At 42.4% G+C, this 14,884-nt stretch overlaps 1 protein-coding gene across 1 annotated transcript in view; it reads left to right on the plus strand.

Annotated features, from left to right (window-relative positions):
- Positions 1-14,884, plus strand: part of LOC138603553 (nck-associated protein 5-like) — an 81,956-nt gene that overhangs the window by 39,773 nt on the left and 27,299 nt on the right. Inside the window, exons 5-8 of the mRNA XM_069675398.1 lie at positions 4,005-4,175; positions 6,990-7,058; positions 10,279-10,317; positions 10,498-10,617. Of these exons, the coding sequence (XP_069531499.1) occupies positions 4,005-4,175; positions 6,990-7,058; positions 10,279-10,317; positions 10,498-10,617 (399 nt within the window). The remainder of the gene's footprint in view (positions 1-4,004; positions 4,176-6,989; positions 7,059-10,278; positions 10,318-10,497; positions 10,618-14,884) is intronic.

Below are 14,884 nucleotides of genomic sequence, written 5' to 3' on the forward strand. Positions count from 1 at the left end.
AATAGACTGATGTGCTGTAAATCGTCCTGAGGTGCAAAAGCTTTGCAATAAGAAAAATATGACTAGACAGCTCGGTGTTATATATGAATGTGTCAATATGCAAATTATGTTTTAATGCAGACAGAGTAATCCTGTCCTGGGCTCCCCAGCACAAACAGATTATGCAAAGATGAAACAGTCTGACGAAACGTTGTCAAACCGTGTTAGTCCAACAAGAGTCCAAAATGCAAATATATTTAATTTACAATGATATCGGTCAGAAAAGAGAATCTAATCTCACATTGAAGAAGCGAATATTTGCTCATTCACTCGGTAAGGACTTAGATATTTACTTCAGCTTTTGTTGGTTTAATCTTTTATAATCTAATTTTCTAACAGCAGGTTAAACTTTCAACCTTTAGCTGAAACTTAGCTTAAACTCCAGTTAATGTAACTCTGATCCAAGTCAAAGTTAAGCTAGCTAATTTTTAGCCATGCTAGCAACATCACTCTAGGTCAGTTTTTGCTTCAAATTTCTGCAAAACTCATTACATTCAAATTAGCCTCAGCTGCGCTCTATGTTCACTGCCAATTAGCAAATGTTAGCATACTTAAACTATAATGTAATCATGGTAACTAGGCTACCCTGCTTAGTGTTAGCATGTTTTCATGCTGATGCTAGCATTTTGCAGATTTGCATAATGCAGCCTCACATAGCTGCTAGCATGGCTTTACACTTTTTTGTCTTTAGACATGTAGGTCCACAAAACTGTGTGTTAGCCTTGTAATTCCTTCTAAGCGATAGAAACAACAAAGCTGGTTGTTTTAGTATTCCCAGCTGCTTATGTGCTATGCTAACTACACATTTATGGGCTTGTGCTGCAGCTGTGTTATGTTTTTAGTGCTAATTAGCAAAAGATAGCATGCTAACACGGCATACTTTGAAAGCATTGAAAGTCAGTACACTTACGTAATATTAGCATGTAAACATTGTCCTTGCGTGCATGTTAGCATACCAATGCTAGCGTTAAGCTCATATACAGCCTAACAGAGCTGCTAGCATGGCTGTTGACCTTTAGCCGTTTGATATTTAAGTACACAAAATTGTATGTTTATGACTGTAATTCGTTCTATAGAAACAACATGGCGGCTTGTTTTAGTTGCTAATATTTGAGCACCTTCCATTACTACACATTTATGAGCTCCTGCTGCAGCTGTAACATGTTTTAAGTGCTACTTAGCAAAAGCTAGCATGCTAACACAGCATACTATGATAGAATCGATGGTAAGCAGTAGGCTACATGTAATATTAGCATGTAAACCTTGTCCTTGTGTGTATGTTAGCAGCCTCACAGAGATTATTTTGAACGCTAATGTACAGTAATAACTTTATGGTACAGTTTGTGGACACTTTTCCTGGCTGTTCAGCAGTGGACGGACGCTGTCTTACAGAATAAACTTTGAGGGTTATTATGGTATTCCCAGTTGCTGTATTACTGAGCACTCTCTGTACCTACGCAGTGATGGGCTCCTGCTGCAGCCATATTCTGTGTATTCAGCAGACAAACTCAATAACTTGAAAGGGCAGTGTGAGGGACAAGGTTCCCTCCCCTCTCCAACTCCAGACTCTCTCTGCGGAGATTATTAGCGAGCCCTTTAACGCCGTCTGATGAGCAGTCTCTCAGAGCGAGCCGCAGACTTCACAGGCCGGCAAACAAAAGCAAAGTAAAAAACCGTGACTTTAAAGCATTGCCTTGAACACAATTGTCTGATGGAATCAAGCAAGATTGAAAACCTAATATATGTTTAGAGGAGATTGGATCAAGCCGCAAACAAAGTGCCCTGGAGGACGTATATCCAATTCGTATTAGGAGAGAGAAGCTTGTTCTCAGCTGCGCTTGGATTTATAAAAGACATCCATTAGTGCTGCTAACTTCGTCCAGCACATTAACCGGAGATATCTCCAGGTTTGACAATAATCTGTCAGCCAGGAATGAAAAATGTAACGTGTGCGCACGGTGATATATCACTCTGAACAACTGAATGCCTCTTTGTCATTTGAAGAAAAGCTGCCATTGCTTCATTCATGTCAAAGTCAGCCTAACTCCCACTCTATGCAGCTTTAGAGTACGATAATACACGCAGTGTGAGAGGGGGATTTTAAGTGAATGGGCACGAAATAAAGGGCATGTAATGCTTGAAATGGAAAAGGCTGTGAAATGCTGCATTCAGGAAAACTTTTGTATATTAGTTCTACTTTTAATTAAAGCTTTCTTGAGTCTTTCCAACCTAAAGGGAGGACTACTGGTGCACTGAAGGGGTTGTAAGATAAATCTGAGGGTTATAAAGTCATTTATTGGACAGGATGTCATTTCTCTAATCTTTGCTTTTACAGGTTAGATTTACTTGTCGTATAAAAGTTCTAATGAAAGGTTTAGAGGAGAAGCTCTTCGGGTGTAACCAATGACTATACAGTTTGTGCAGTAGATGTCCCGCCCCTTCCTCGACCCAAAACACACATTTAACTTACCGACTATAGACACCTCAGGTCAGTCTGCAGCAGAACGGCTTCTTGTGTTTGTCTGAAGCAGATATTCACCGTTAAGGATACTTCAGTGACTGTAGTGACTGTTATAGTTACGTTCTACAGGCTGCAGGAGCCGTATTTGTCAACAGAGCTGTCAATCATGAGGCCACACCCTTTTTACAGCATCAAATAACTAATTAAAAGTGTTAGAAAAATGTCACTGGGACATAAATCAGCATGATAAGAACTTGACCCATGTCCCATCTGTTAACATGGAGGAGGCGGGGCTTATGAGCTATACTGCAGCAGGGGGCGATAGAGAGGGTTTAGCGTCACTTTAAGGCAGCAGTCATGTCGGCCATCTTTTTATACAGTCTATAGGCAAGCTTACTGCTTTTTTACCTCGACTTTAATCATCAAAATGTGCTTTTTAATACCAGAAAACTTTACATTTTTGGTTGTTTTCCATTGCGCAACAATTCAAAAACAAATGTAATCTTATGAAATCTAAAATAAATCTGAATTATTCTTCTGCCACTCTCATTTAGATCCTTTTAATTCAAGGTTTTTGTGCGATTCTGGCCTAGTTTTACCCCGTAAATCCAGGTTATTCAAGCGAAACTCCAAACTCTGCTTCTGTCTTGTGATTACTGTCTCGCTCTACCTTCTCAGTCCTCTAACAGCCATTGAAATGAAACAATCTGGAAGTTATATTGGCGGAAATTCACATTCAGCCTGTGAGAGGTGGTCACGGCCACTTGCTTTGTCTATATCATGCTGAAGAATACCAATCATAGAGCCCCCTGAGCCCAAGGTGACCTCTTGAAGGCTCCTGTTTTAAGACGTACAGATAAAATCGGCCATTTTTCTGTCGATTTTGCTTTATAAATTCATTTAAAACCATCCTCGTCACAGATCAGGGGATGCTATGCTAGCTTTCCGCTACATATTAGCATGCAGAATGGATGTTCAGTGATCCAAAGATCTCTCAGAAAAGATGAATAGCATCTCGAGTATGACAGATAGCTCGTTGTGTTTTCTCTCCTCGCCTCGGTGCTAGCCAGACACTGCCTAATTAGCAGCTAATTATTACCAGTAGTTAATTATCACAGATGCCGGGAAGCCAAAGAAGACGGACACAGGAGAGCAGAGACGGAGGAGAAAGATAGCTGGCAGAGAGACAGAGAAATAAAAGAGAGGCGGATACTCGGCGAGGGCAGAGAGGGAGAGATTCTGATCCCTCATAATGCGAGAGACGAGAGCCCTCAAGGTCGCAGCCTCTCTTTGGAAAACAAGTGAAACATGATTAGGGATTATGGGATGTTTGGGAGCTCTGTTGTCAAAGCTGTTGTCCCGTCTGCCCATCTGATCTTCTCCCTTCTTTTACTTCTGATTTCTTCCTTTCACGGCGACTCCAAACACATCTCGCACCTTCTTCCCATCTGTTCCCGTCTCTTCTGCTTCTCCTCTAACCTCGTTTCTTCTCTTTGTGCGGCAGGATAAACTCTCGGAGGAAGTGCGGAAGCAGCACGACGTCCCCGAAGAGAACGGCTCCCCGCCGGCGACTCAAGCGGAGCCAGACGCCGGGAACGCCGATCCTGATGCCAGCCAATCAGAGGAGGACAAAGACAAAAGCAAGCCCCTCCTGGAGCGCCTCAAGGCCCTGGAGGTAACTTCTCACCTCTTTTTCTTTCCTCTTCCTATCTCTACTCTCTGCACCTTCTTTCTGCTTCGCTCGTCTTCTTTCCCTCCACCTCTAGCTCTCCTCTGTGGCCGGCTTTGTGTGCCAGTTGTCAAGAGTCCTTCCTCAGCTGCGTCTGAAAGCATGACAGCTCGTCAAATTCTCCCGTCTTCTTCGTTTGGAGAGCAAAGTCATCCTGAGAGAGTCGCCGCGGGGGCCTCGGGCTGTGCTCCAACTTCGGTTTTGTTTTGCTCCGCCGCTCGGGGGATTCGAGCCGCACACCGCCAAGAGCCGAAAGCAACAGATTCATGCTGATTGTTGTGTGTGTTTTTTTTCACTGAAGCCACTGGACACACATCCTCTTAGATCTCTTCAGCAATTAAAGCACTCAGACTTAATTAAATCTCCCTCCTGAGTGGCTTCTTGATGTTGACATGCAGCCTTTTCCTCGTCTCAAATTATGTAAAAACCTTATAAAACAGTAATGTGAGGTATTAAAAAAGGATCCAACAAAAAGCTCGAATAACTACAGTCAAAGAAAGAGAAATCCTTTCTGCCTCTTTCCCCTAAATTACACAAAAGCCTCCCCGATAAAAAATAGTCCCTAATTACTCCAAAGCACCAGGTAATTGCCTGTTGCTCCTCCGCTGTGAGTTATCTCTCAGCGCTGGCAGGAAGTACGGCTCGACCCGCCTGATGAATCGCGCTACCCAAACATTACACTTTAAACGGCTTTATCAAAAGGTATCTGCGGCGAAGGCGTGATGGATGCACCAGCCGGCCAAAGCGGCAAGAACAAAAGCCGGGGCGATTCATCACCGCGCCGGCGTCGTGCATAAACTCCACTGACACTAAGTAAGCGCCGCCCGGCTCTTATTTCTCCGGCTCAACTGATACTGGTCATTAAGCTGGCAGGCACGCACTGTGGTCTGTAGCCGGGGCTTCAGATGAAGACTGTGGGAGACGTGCCTGCTGGTCATCTTACTGGTGAAGTGGTGAGAGAGCGGATGCTAAAATTAGCAGTGTGTCCAAATCATTTAAAATTACACAGATTTTTACGCTTCACTAACCAACATTTCCTACATTTAGGGATCAAATGATGCACGATGTGAAATATGCAGCCCCGAGTGACAACCCCACTGTTTAGCTTGTTGTTTTGGTTGCTGACCCCCACCCTTCCTTCGCAACTACCTAGTTTTGAGGCGTCTCTTTCAGGTTGTATGTGACCTACCTGGCGTCAACTACAGACGAGCGTAGGTAGCAGCTTTCTGGTGTAGAAAGTGAAGCATTTAGGAGCCAAAAACTGGTGGAGACCAAAAACAGAGCGCGTAACATACGACTTCAATTCATCAGACGACCTTTAAAAGAGCTACAGGTGTTTCCAGAGAGATGACAGTGTGTTGTGGAGGAGAGATGAACACATGCAGCTTTAATAAACATCGCCTTAGCCGGTGTTGGTTTAGCTAAGTCGGTGGAGCAGGCACCCAGTGAACAGAGGCTACAGAACTTGACGTCCTCTCTCTTCTCCCAATATTTCCTGTCTCTCGATTTGTCACATAAATAAAGGCAAAAACATCCCAAAAATAATCTTGCCAATCGCCAAGGATTCCCTTATACTATACTATATACTATACATCTCAACTGCAATCAAGAATAAAAAAGTTCTGCTAAAAAATCTGAAGCTGTCGCAGGATAGTAAAGCAGCCCCTACCGCTCTACTCGCACAGGAAAGTGCCGAGTCATCCACAATTGATGCTATGTATAGCAAAGCTTCAGGAGCAGCGGCCGGGTGCTACAGCAGATCCCCACCCTTTAATCTTTTACTTTGAAGGCGTCATAGCCTCCAACTTTCCGCCTTTCACTTTTGCGCAGTTTACCTACAACTTCCACAAACTCGAGAGCTGCCACAGCGACTCAGTCCATCACTGTAAATGTTGTTATTGCCTGGAATTAAACTGCATTTCTCTGTTGCTAAACCGAGTGTTCACATTGTGCCACAACAGTCCCCCGACAGCAGCAGACTAAAATTGGAATAATCCCTCCAAACAATGCCACCTCATGCACCTGAATGCCACATTTCCGTCTTTTTGTATCGTATTTCCTGAAGTTTGTTTCTAAGTTTTCCATGGAGCCACTTAAAGATCCCACTTAGAGAACAATGAGGGAAGAAAATGATGCACTTAACCCCAATATTTATTACAGAGTGAAGACTTTGAGTCACTTTGACACAATTCTTTTTGATTTTTAAGACGAATTAAGACGTCAACGGATTTGTTAGTTAAATGTCTTTAATGACTTTGGCCTTTCTCTACATTTGCACCTTTACCCAACTTAAAGGCCTTTAATTAGTCACTGTTCCGTCCTTTTGGTTGTAATTATGTTCCCCATGTCTCCATCATGGGATCTGTAGTTCTTACTAAAGGCCAGAGGCCCGACTGACAGCTCCTAATATGCCGCCTGCCTCTGACAAATTGGAAACTCCCAGCAATCAATACGCCGCCGACGCTGCCTCCTCTCCCGGCGAGTGGAGGAGATATTCCTATTAGGGTCCGAACTCCAAATGGCGAGCCGGCGCCCCAAAGTTCAGCCTCACAGCCTCCCTCCCCTTGACCTTTTTCTCCGCGCTGCCTTCTACATTTTTTATCGTCCGTCCGGGTTTAGCGCTGACATCTGACCTTTGTGGAGCAGCCGTCGTCTTTGCTTGATTGCTGCTTCCGTCTGCACTGTTGTTGCATCAAATGTAACCGAAGCCACGCGGTGCGTTCAAGTGTCTCACTCTGCTTGTGTGTGTTTGTGTTGCAGGAGCGGAACACTGTGCTGGCCTCGGAGAACGAGAGCCAGAGGGTGCAGTACGAACGCTGTCTCGATGAGGTGAGTCGATGTTTCACTCGCCGTGAGAAACTTACGAGTTTGTTGGTCCAGTTTCTCTGACTTCATGAGAGCAGAACAAGCATATTGTTGAGCTAAATATAAAAGGTTTTAATGAGGCATTCAAAGTTTCCCCAAAGGTCGGCAATTTAGTTAAACCGCAGCTCGAGGGAGGCGGAGGAGAGTTGTTGATATGAACAATTAGTTCAGAAAACAGTGTCTCATATTTTCAGGCACTTTATATCTTAATTAAAGTAACAGGTGGGATGTTAAAGTCTGATTTATGGGGAAAAAAACCTTTATGACACCAGGATGCTTGTAATGTTGATGCTTTTTTTCCTCTCTAATGCACAATTAAGGAGTTTATAAAGAAAGGACGCCTTTGTTGAGGCGTGTATGATAGCAGAGGTGCAGGAGAGGATGTTTATTTACAGGTCCAGTCCTCTGCACCGGCTAATGCTAACAGCTACTTAGTAGTGACGTATACACAGGCAACATTGTCATATATTTTTAACCCTTAAAAAGTGGTCCTCTCACTAGAGTTTGTTTTCTTGTTTTTTTCATAATTTTTTAAAAGAATTTTCCACATTTTTCCTTCATTTTCCTTTTCATTTTTTTCTTTTTGTTTATAATTTTTTCAATTTTAATGTTTTATATAAATATTTTTATATATATATTTTTTTTAAATTCAAGATTTTTTTTAACAATTATCTTTAAATATTTCCTTCTTTTTAAAAATTTAAAAAAAAAAATATATAATTATGTTTTCTTTTTTCTAATTTGTTTTTCTTTTTCTAATTTATGTATTTTTTCTTTATATATATCTTTATATATATATATATATATATATATACATATTGGGGGAGTTTTTGTTTATATAATCCTGCTAAAGTTCTTCTAAAATAACAATTTTGACAGCCAGATCCCCTCCCCAGCATCCCCTTTTTTTTGCTTAATATTTTTTTTATTTTAAAGATTATTTCTTGAGTCATTTGGGCCTTTTATCACAGGACAGCTGAGGAGAGACAGGAAATATAGGGAGAAGAGAGTGGGGGGATGACATGCAGCAAAGGGCGTCTGTGCATGGGGCGCCTGCTCTACCCACTGAGCTACACCAGCTCCCCCTACGTTCAGTAATGACATCAAAACATTACGTTATGTTCAAACACTTCATCAAAAAAAATCTGATATTCTGATACAGAATCTAAGGATGTAATGCATTTGAAAATACCCCATGAAATGACATCACAACAAGCAAAAACACAGGCGAGGCTGCAACGTAAGGGCTCATGGTCCGAACACATCACAGTTGTTTTTATTCGTTGGCAGGATTCGTTTAGTTTTTAACCGTCGACAACATGAGCTGTTAAATAAGCTCAGCCCGACGTGAGCTGGTGTTGCAGAAGCGATGGCTTTACGTAACAATGGGCCCTTGTGCGCCCTGCGGTTATTTGTGCGAGCTTGATAAGTGCTGTTTAGAGAGACACATGAGGGGAATAAAGCAGCATGGCTGTTGGCTGAATCACTCCAGAAGGGGCAGACGGAGGGAGAGGAGGGGAGGGGAGGGGAGGGGGGGTGTGACCAGCAGGGACAAGTTGCCCAGTTTGTCCTGGAAGCAACCGGCTCAGCAGACCGAGCAGATGTGCCCGAGGGCGAGAGAAGAAGGAAAGAGAGAGAGAGGGTTTTGGTGATACAGCTGTGTTAGAGTTTGCATCCTCCCTGCGTTGCATTATGGGTAAATTCAGCCACCTTTCTGCTTCCCTGCCCTCATTAAAACAGCCCGACTCGGCTGTGTTGTGTTTACTTGTCATTTTTTTCCCTGTGTGGTTGACTTTTGGGGCAGCAGGGCTCTGTAATGATGCCGTGTTGATGATAGAGGCTGCACACAGAAGGGAAAATTATTTCTTTATGTGCCACCAGCTGCTCCTAGCGTGCGGTCAAGCTAATTTGTAGCTTAATTACTTGTGTCAAAGTCGCACAATGAGTCAGGGTTTTGTTTCAGCGACATCTGTGTCCTGCGGTTCCAGGCGCGGGGCTCATTTCACCGTATTTACTCTCATCGCTCCTCATTCAATAAGGGAGAGCGAGGGCAGTTGAGAAAGCCGATGTGGATTCACACGGTATTAATGAGCAATCAATGGGCGGTAATCGGAGACACTTCTGCATCGCAGTGCGGTCTGGAGTGCGGCGGGTGCTGGGCCTCTGCATCTGTTAATATCAGCATCAAGAAGAGAGAGTTAAATATTATAAAAGAGGTGCACAAGCTCATAATAATGCATCTTATTTCCAAATCGGCTGAAAAAGTGCAGCATTAGCCCGGAGAAGGTGTTCTACAGGAGCCTGTGAGGGTCATACGAGGTCAAAAAGGCAAACAACCTGCAAAATAACCCGTTATTTTGTTCACTTAAGCTCATAATAATGCATCTTATGTCTCAATCGGCTGAGTGCAAGCAGTGTAAATGCAGCCTACAGAGGCCTGTGAGGGTCATATGAGGTCAAAAAGGTGAAAATCGGTAACATAATGTGTTATTCTGTTTATATAAGCTCATAATAATGCATCTTATGTCTGAATAAGCCCAGTGTTAGAAAGCAAAGGTGGTCTACAGAGGCCTGCGAGGGTCATACCAGGTCAAAATGGCAAAAAGATGTAGCATAACTTGTTATTTTGTTCCCTTAAGCTCATAATAATGCATCTTATATATACTTTGAGAATGCAAAGGTGGTCTACAGAGGCCTGTGAGGGTCATACGAGGTCAGAAAGGTGAAAAATCTGTAATATAAGGTGTTATATTGTTTACACACGCTCATAATAATGCATCTTATGTGTAAATTGGCCGAGGAAGTGCAGCGCAAGCAGAGTAGATGCAGTCTACAGAGGCCTGCGAGGGTCATACCAGGTCAAAAAGGCAAAAAGATGTAGCATAACTTGTTATTTTGTTCACTTAAGCTCATAATAATGCATCTTATGTGTAGTTTGAGAATGCAAAGGTGGTCTACAGAGGCCTGTGAGGGTCATACGAGGTCAAAAAGGCAAAAAGAAGTAACATAACTTGTTATTTTGTTCACTTAAGCTCATAACAATGCATCTTATGTCTTACTAAGCCGAGGATGTGTAGTGTGAGAATGCAAAGGTGGTCTACAGAGGCCTGTGAGGGTCATATGAGGTAAAGAAAGCCAAGCGAAAGTTGCATTCAATGACGGCTTGTTTTTCTGTCCGTTTCAGGTTGCAAATCAAGTCGTGCAGGCGCTGCTCACCCAGAAGGTTTGTGTCTTCTACTTTCTCTTTTTTTTGCTGCCATAGTGCGACAAAAATAAAATTAAATCACAAAGTTGAATGCTTTATTCATTCATTATGTTATTGAATGCTATTCGATGCATAGCCTGAACCGTACATGTGTAAGACAGCATTCCCCTGACTCTCCTCGTGTTTCTTCTCTCTCAGGATCTGAGGGAGGAATGTCTGAAGCTGCGGACTCGTGTGTTCGACCTCGAGCAGCAGAATCGGGCGCTGAGCGTTTTGTTCCAGCAGCGCATCAAGCCGGCCTCGGACCTGCTTCTCCAGGTACGCTGCCCACACATCGGCCACTCTTTCCTCCTACTTTGGCCCTTAGTTACTTTCCAGTCTGATCCTTTTATCTTCTGTTGCTCAAACTGCAAAACAAATGTGAAAAAAAATATTTTATTTTGGTAGTTTTACTTTGGTCTGTCTCTTACAGAGCTGTGCTTTATTTTGTGATACGTTGAGTCATTCGTGTATCATATTTGTGCATTTTTGCAGCACTTTTTAACTGTGTTTTTATAAATAAAGCTTTTTTACTGTAATTTCCACAACCTAACCTATTACAAACAAGAAAGAAATAGCTTCTTTGCATGCAGAAATGCAGGTACCAGTCACCTGAATGCAGCAGCGCTTTTAAAGCTACTGTAAAAACGACATTAAAAAGCTTTTATTTATGTATATCAAATATCCATCGTCCTGTAAACCTGCCCGCTCGCTCTCCGCCTGATTCTAAAGGAATCAGCTCCTCCAGTAAACAAGGCCGGCCGCTCATTCTCATGCATTTGAAGTTGTTTTTCATTTGAAACCGCTCCGGGGTCTCAGCCGCAGACCGAGGCTGTAAAGCAGACTGTAAATACTTTGATTTAGAATACAGAAAACTTTTACATCCATCTTAATCAAATGTTTCTCTGCTCAGAAGCTGCTTTTGCACTTTGAAGCGGGGATAAAGGAAGTTGAGACACAGATTGGAGCCCTTGCGGTTGCTTTTCCTGTAGTTCATCGTGCATTATGTCTCAATCTGAGCTTGTTGTTAGACTACAGTTACATCAAACTTCCTCAAACTAGTCAGAAATGTTTCCCCGGTGTCCAAATACCTAATACACTGTTATGTTGTGCCTTTAATGCAGCTCGGACTCTGCGAAAAGTTTCCAGCGCTAAAATAAATGACATATGAGGGAACCTTCAAACGCAGTAAAAATAAAGATTTGAACCATCAGAGAAAAGTAACTGCACTTATATCCTCCACAATTCTTACATAATGTTGTTTGGAGAGGCTGAAATTGCCTCAGTTCATCTTATAAAAACAGGCGTTTTAAGGTGTAATTATGCGACAGACTGACCTGCAACCGTGTGCATCTTTTGTCAGCAGGGATATAGCATAAAGGCCGGGGCAATGAGGCCAGTTTTAAAAGTAGGGTTTCCTGTAATCGTGCAAATTGTCGCAGGGCTCCTGGATGTCATAAGAGGAAAGAGAGGAAAGGGAGACGTCAGTCAATTCAGACAAGGAGGAGAGGATGGAGAAAAAAGGAGGCAAGCAAGGGTAGATAAGAAGGACGGGAGAGTGAAAATGGAGAAAGATGAGATAGCAGAGGAGCATGCGGCGCCGAGACGACAAGGAGGAAGAAGTGAGGGCAAAATAAGAAGAGGCAGACACGGTAGATAAATGCAGTCAAAAAAAAAAAAAAGAAAGAAAGGAGGGAGGGAAAGAGAAATAATACGGCTGTGGGTGTTTTGTAAAGCTCTCCGTCAGTTCGAGCTACTTCCAGAGCCATTATTGGACAGGCAGGGACATTGTCAAGTGAAACTGCAATATAAAAGGCTTGAAGAGGGATATTGATGAAACCTCTGCGGGGACCAAGAGGTGCAATCGAGTCTGAGACGCGAATTAGGGCCGAGACTCCGTGTAATGTGGTTTTTTCATCCTCTGTATGATTCAGCTGGAAAGAAGCTTAAAATGTTTGTGTGTGCGTCTTCATTTTGACACGTTGAAGTGACGCAAACACACAGTCTGATGCGACCTTTAAACGTGTAGGTTTTTCCACTGCTCATTACTTAATAATGACATTTTCACCAAACTCTGGTGATTCAGTGGAAGAATGAATCATATTTTACAGCGTGGGAGAGGTGTTAAAAACATCTATATTTATCGCCATGACACCTGGCTGAAACTTCTGATTGGTTAATTCTTTTTATTAAAATGAATTAATTAAATTGGCCACCTAAAATAATAAATAAGACAATGAATTTAGCGCGATACATCCAAAAAAAGGGGGTTTGATTTGGACAACTCACTGCAGTTCCACAATGAACCAGTAGCACACATCATAAAACCATTTAATACATTAAAAATGAGAGAAAATAGCTTATTTATTCCTGTTAAAGTGAGAAAATATAAGTAGTTCTCTTGTCTATATGCTTAAAATTAAGCTAACTCCAGGCTAACTGTAGCGCCAAGACTGAAAAGAGCGGGAAACAGCTAGCTTAGCTGAAGATACTAAAATCTACACACCACATAAGCTTCTAAAGATTTCAGTTATTGTTCAAACTAAACAAAAAAGATATAATTTGTTTGTTTGAGCTTTAGAGGTGGTGAAATTTAGTTTCTGTTTAAAAGGAGCCAAGCTAACTGTTTACATTGTTGGTGCGTAGCTATGCTAGCTAACTGCTCACTCCAGCTTTTCCCTAAATTATCCTTTGAAGTTAACCATGTAGATTAGAAATTAAGAAGAAAAAGTAGTCTGTAATTGTTTCAGAGACAACAGATGTAAGGTAATTTGAAGAATTTATAACTACAAGGGCGTGAGTTCAACTTTTACAATCCTATTTTTGTCAAGTTGTCTGGGAAATTAGCTTAAAGAGCATTAGCAAGTGATGTCGCTAATTTACATTTTTTGGGGCTCTTAAGCTACAAAAGGCTGCCATCCTTTCTTTCTCTTTCTTTCTACATTAATATGGATTTTCTAAACCAGCCATCCTACTTGGAGATTTTCCACTGAAAATATGAATATCATCATGGCGACTTTTCATTTCTTTTCCCTGCTGGGGCCTTGAGCAGAGGGAGACTTAATCACCCGTAAGAGTGTCCTGTTTCCCATTTAGCTGTGGTCCTTTTGCTTATCAGTAATTAAACGTTCTCCGGTTCCCAGTGGGCATCTTCAGTTTCTCTGATAAAGAACCGTAATGCTTCTGATGGCGATTACACCAGTGGTCCACCATCACCCTCTTTAACTGATTGGTTTAATTCCCAGAGTGCCGCGCATTATTTGGAGAACCACTTTTCTTTGGCTTTATTTACAAGCCAAAGGGAAATAACTGGTGTGCAGTCCCATCCACTTGTGCTGTTTATCCAATATGACAGGCAAGTGGCAATTGTGTCGCCCATTACGCGGACAGATCTTCAGCGTCTATTCTGCTACTTCAAGGCCCCAAGGACACGGCGTTGACGCCCATGACCTCATAACCGCTCGTGCAATTTGTGTACGCAAACACGTGCTGCTGCCACGGCCACCAGCAAGAAAATAGTGTGCAAATTTAAACAAAAATTAGGCTTTTAAATTTTGATTACAGAAGAGGGCCTTTGGAGACACTGAATGAACTCGATCTCTCTGTGCTTGTGTTAGAGCTGAGGTTTTGTCTCGTTTCACAGAAAAGCCTTTGATATGAGTCATGGCGTGTGCGTCTGAATTTAAGTGTTGTTCTTTTCTCTCTCAATGCTTGAACCTGCTGTTGTGTGTGTTCGGGTGTGTTTGAGTGCCGTTATGATGCATCAAACATCTCCATTAGCTTCCTGACTAATGCCGTTATTCCAAATGTTAACTAATAATTGATAAAAATCCAAATTTGCACGACATATTGCAGCGTTTTCGACTTTGATCTTGGCCTTGAACCTTCAAAAAGTCCAATAACTGTACACCCACGGCTTCGTCATCTGTCGTTTCCTTCAACTATCTCCTCGTGACCCTGCGACACTATTGACTGAATCCTTGATGAGGCTGCTGAGGAGGTGAAATCCAGCACCCTACGATAAGATCAGAGCCTCCCGTGACACCTCAGCCACTCCCATCCCGTGCGGACAGCAGGGATGCGGCACTGGAGCTGCATGAATTTCAATCTTATGACTTTGAAATTGGGTTTTGAAGCCTTCTGGTGCTTTGGGTAAAACTAAAAGTAAAATGCATTTTGGGCGACTTGAAATTGTAAAAGCCTTTGACTCATTTGACTCGAATCAAACCAGTGCCGAAACTCAGAGTTTGATGTTATATAAATCCTAAAAATAGTGAAGAATTCTTTTCCTTATCTCCGTCCTGAAACAGCAGTGAAAGTGGGCATCGATCTGTTTCCATGGCACCATTACCACCTAGTCACTGAAGGTGAAAAGTCCGTCTCTTTGAAAGCTGATTCACAAGCTCCCGCTAATACAAAAAGAAGCTTTCCCTTTGGTTGTTTTTGCAGAGAGTTGAAGAGAAAATATGTGGGATGGTTGTGTTTTGGCCACAGGCGACGTGATGCAGGTTGTTTGTTCTTCGGAGACAAAAGAAGCTGTTAAGTT

This window comes from Semicossyphus pulcher, unplaced genomic scaffold, assembly GCF_022749685.1.
Source record: "Semicossyphus pulcher isolate SPU_LCO1_2020_fin unplaced genomic scaffold, fSemPul1.0.p SCAF_24, whole genome shotgun sequence".
In the NCBI taxonomy this organism is placed as follows: Eukaryota; Metazoa; Chordata; class Actinopteri; order Labriformes; family Labridae; genus Semicossyphus; species Semicossyphus pulcher.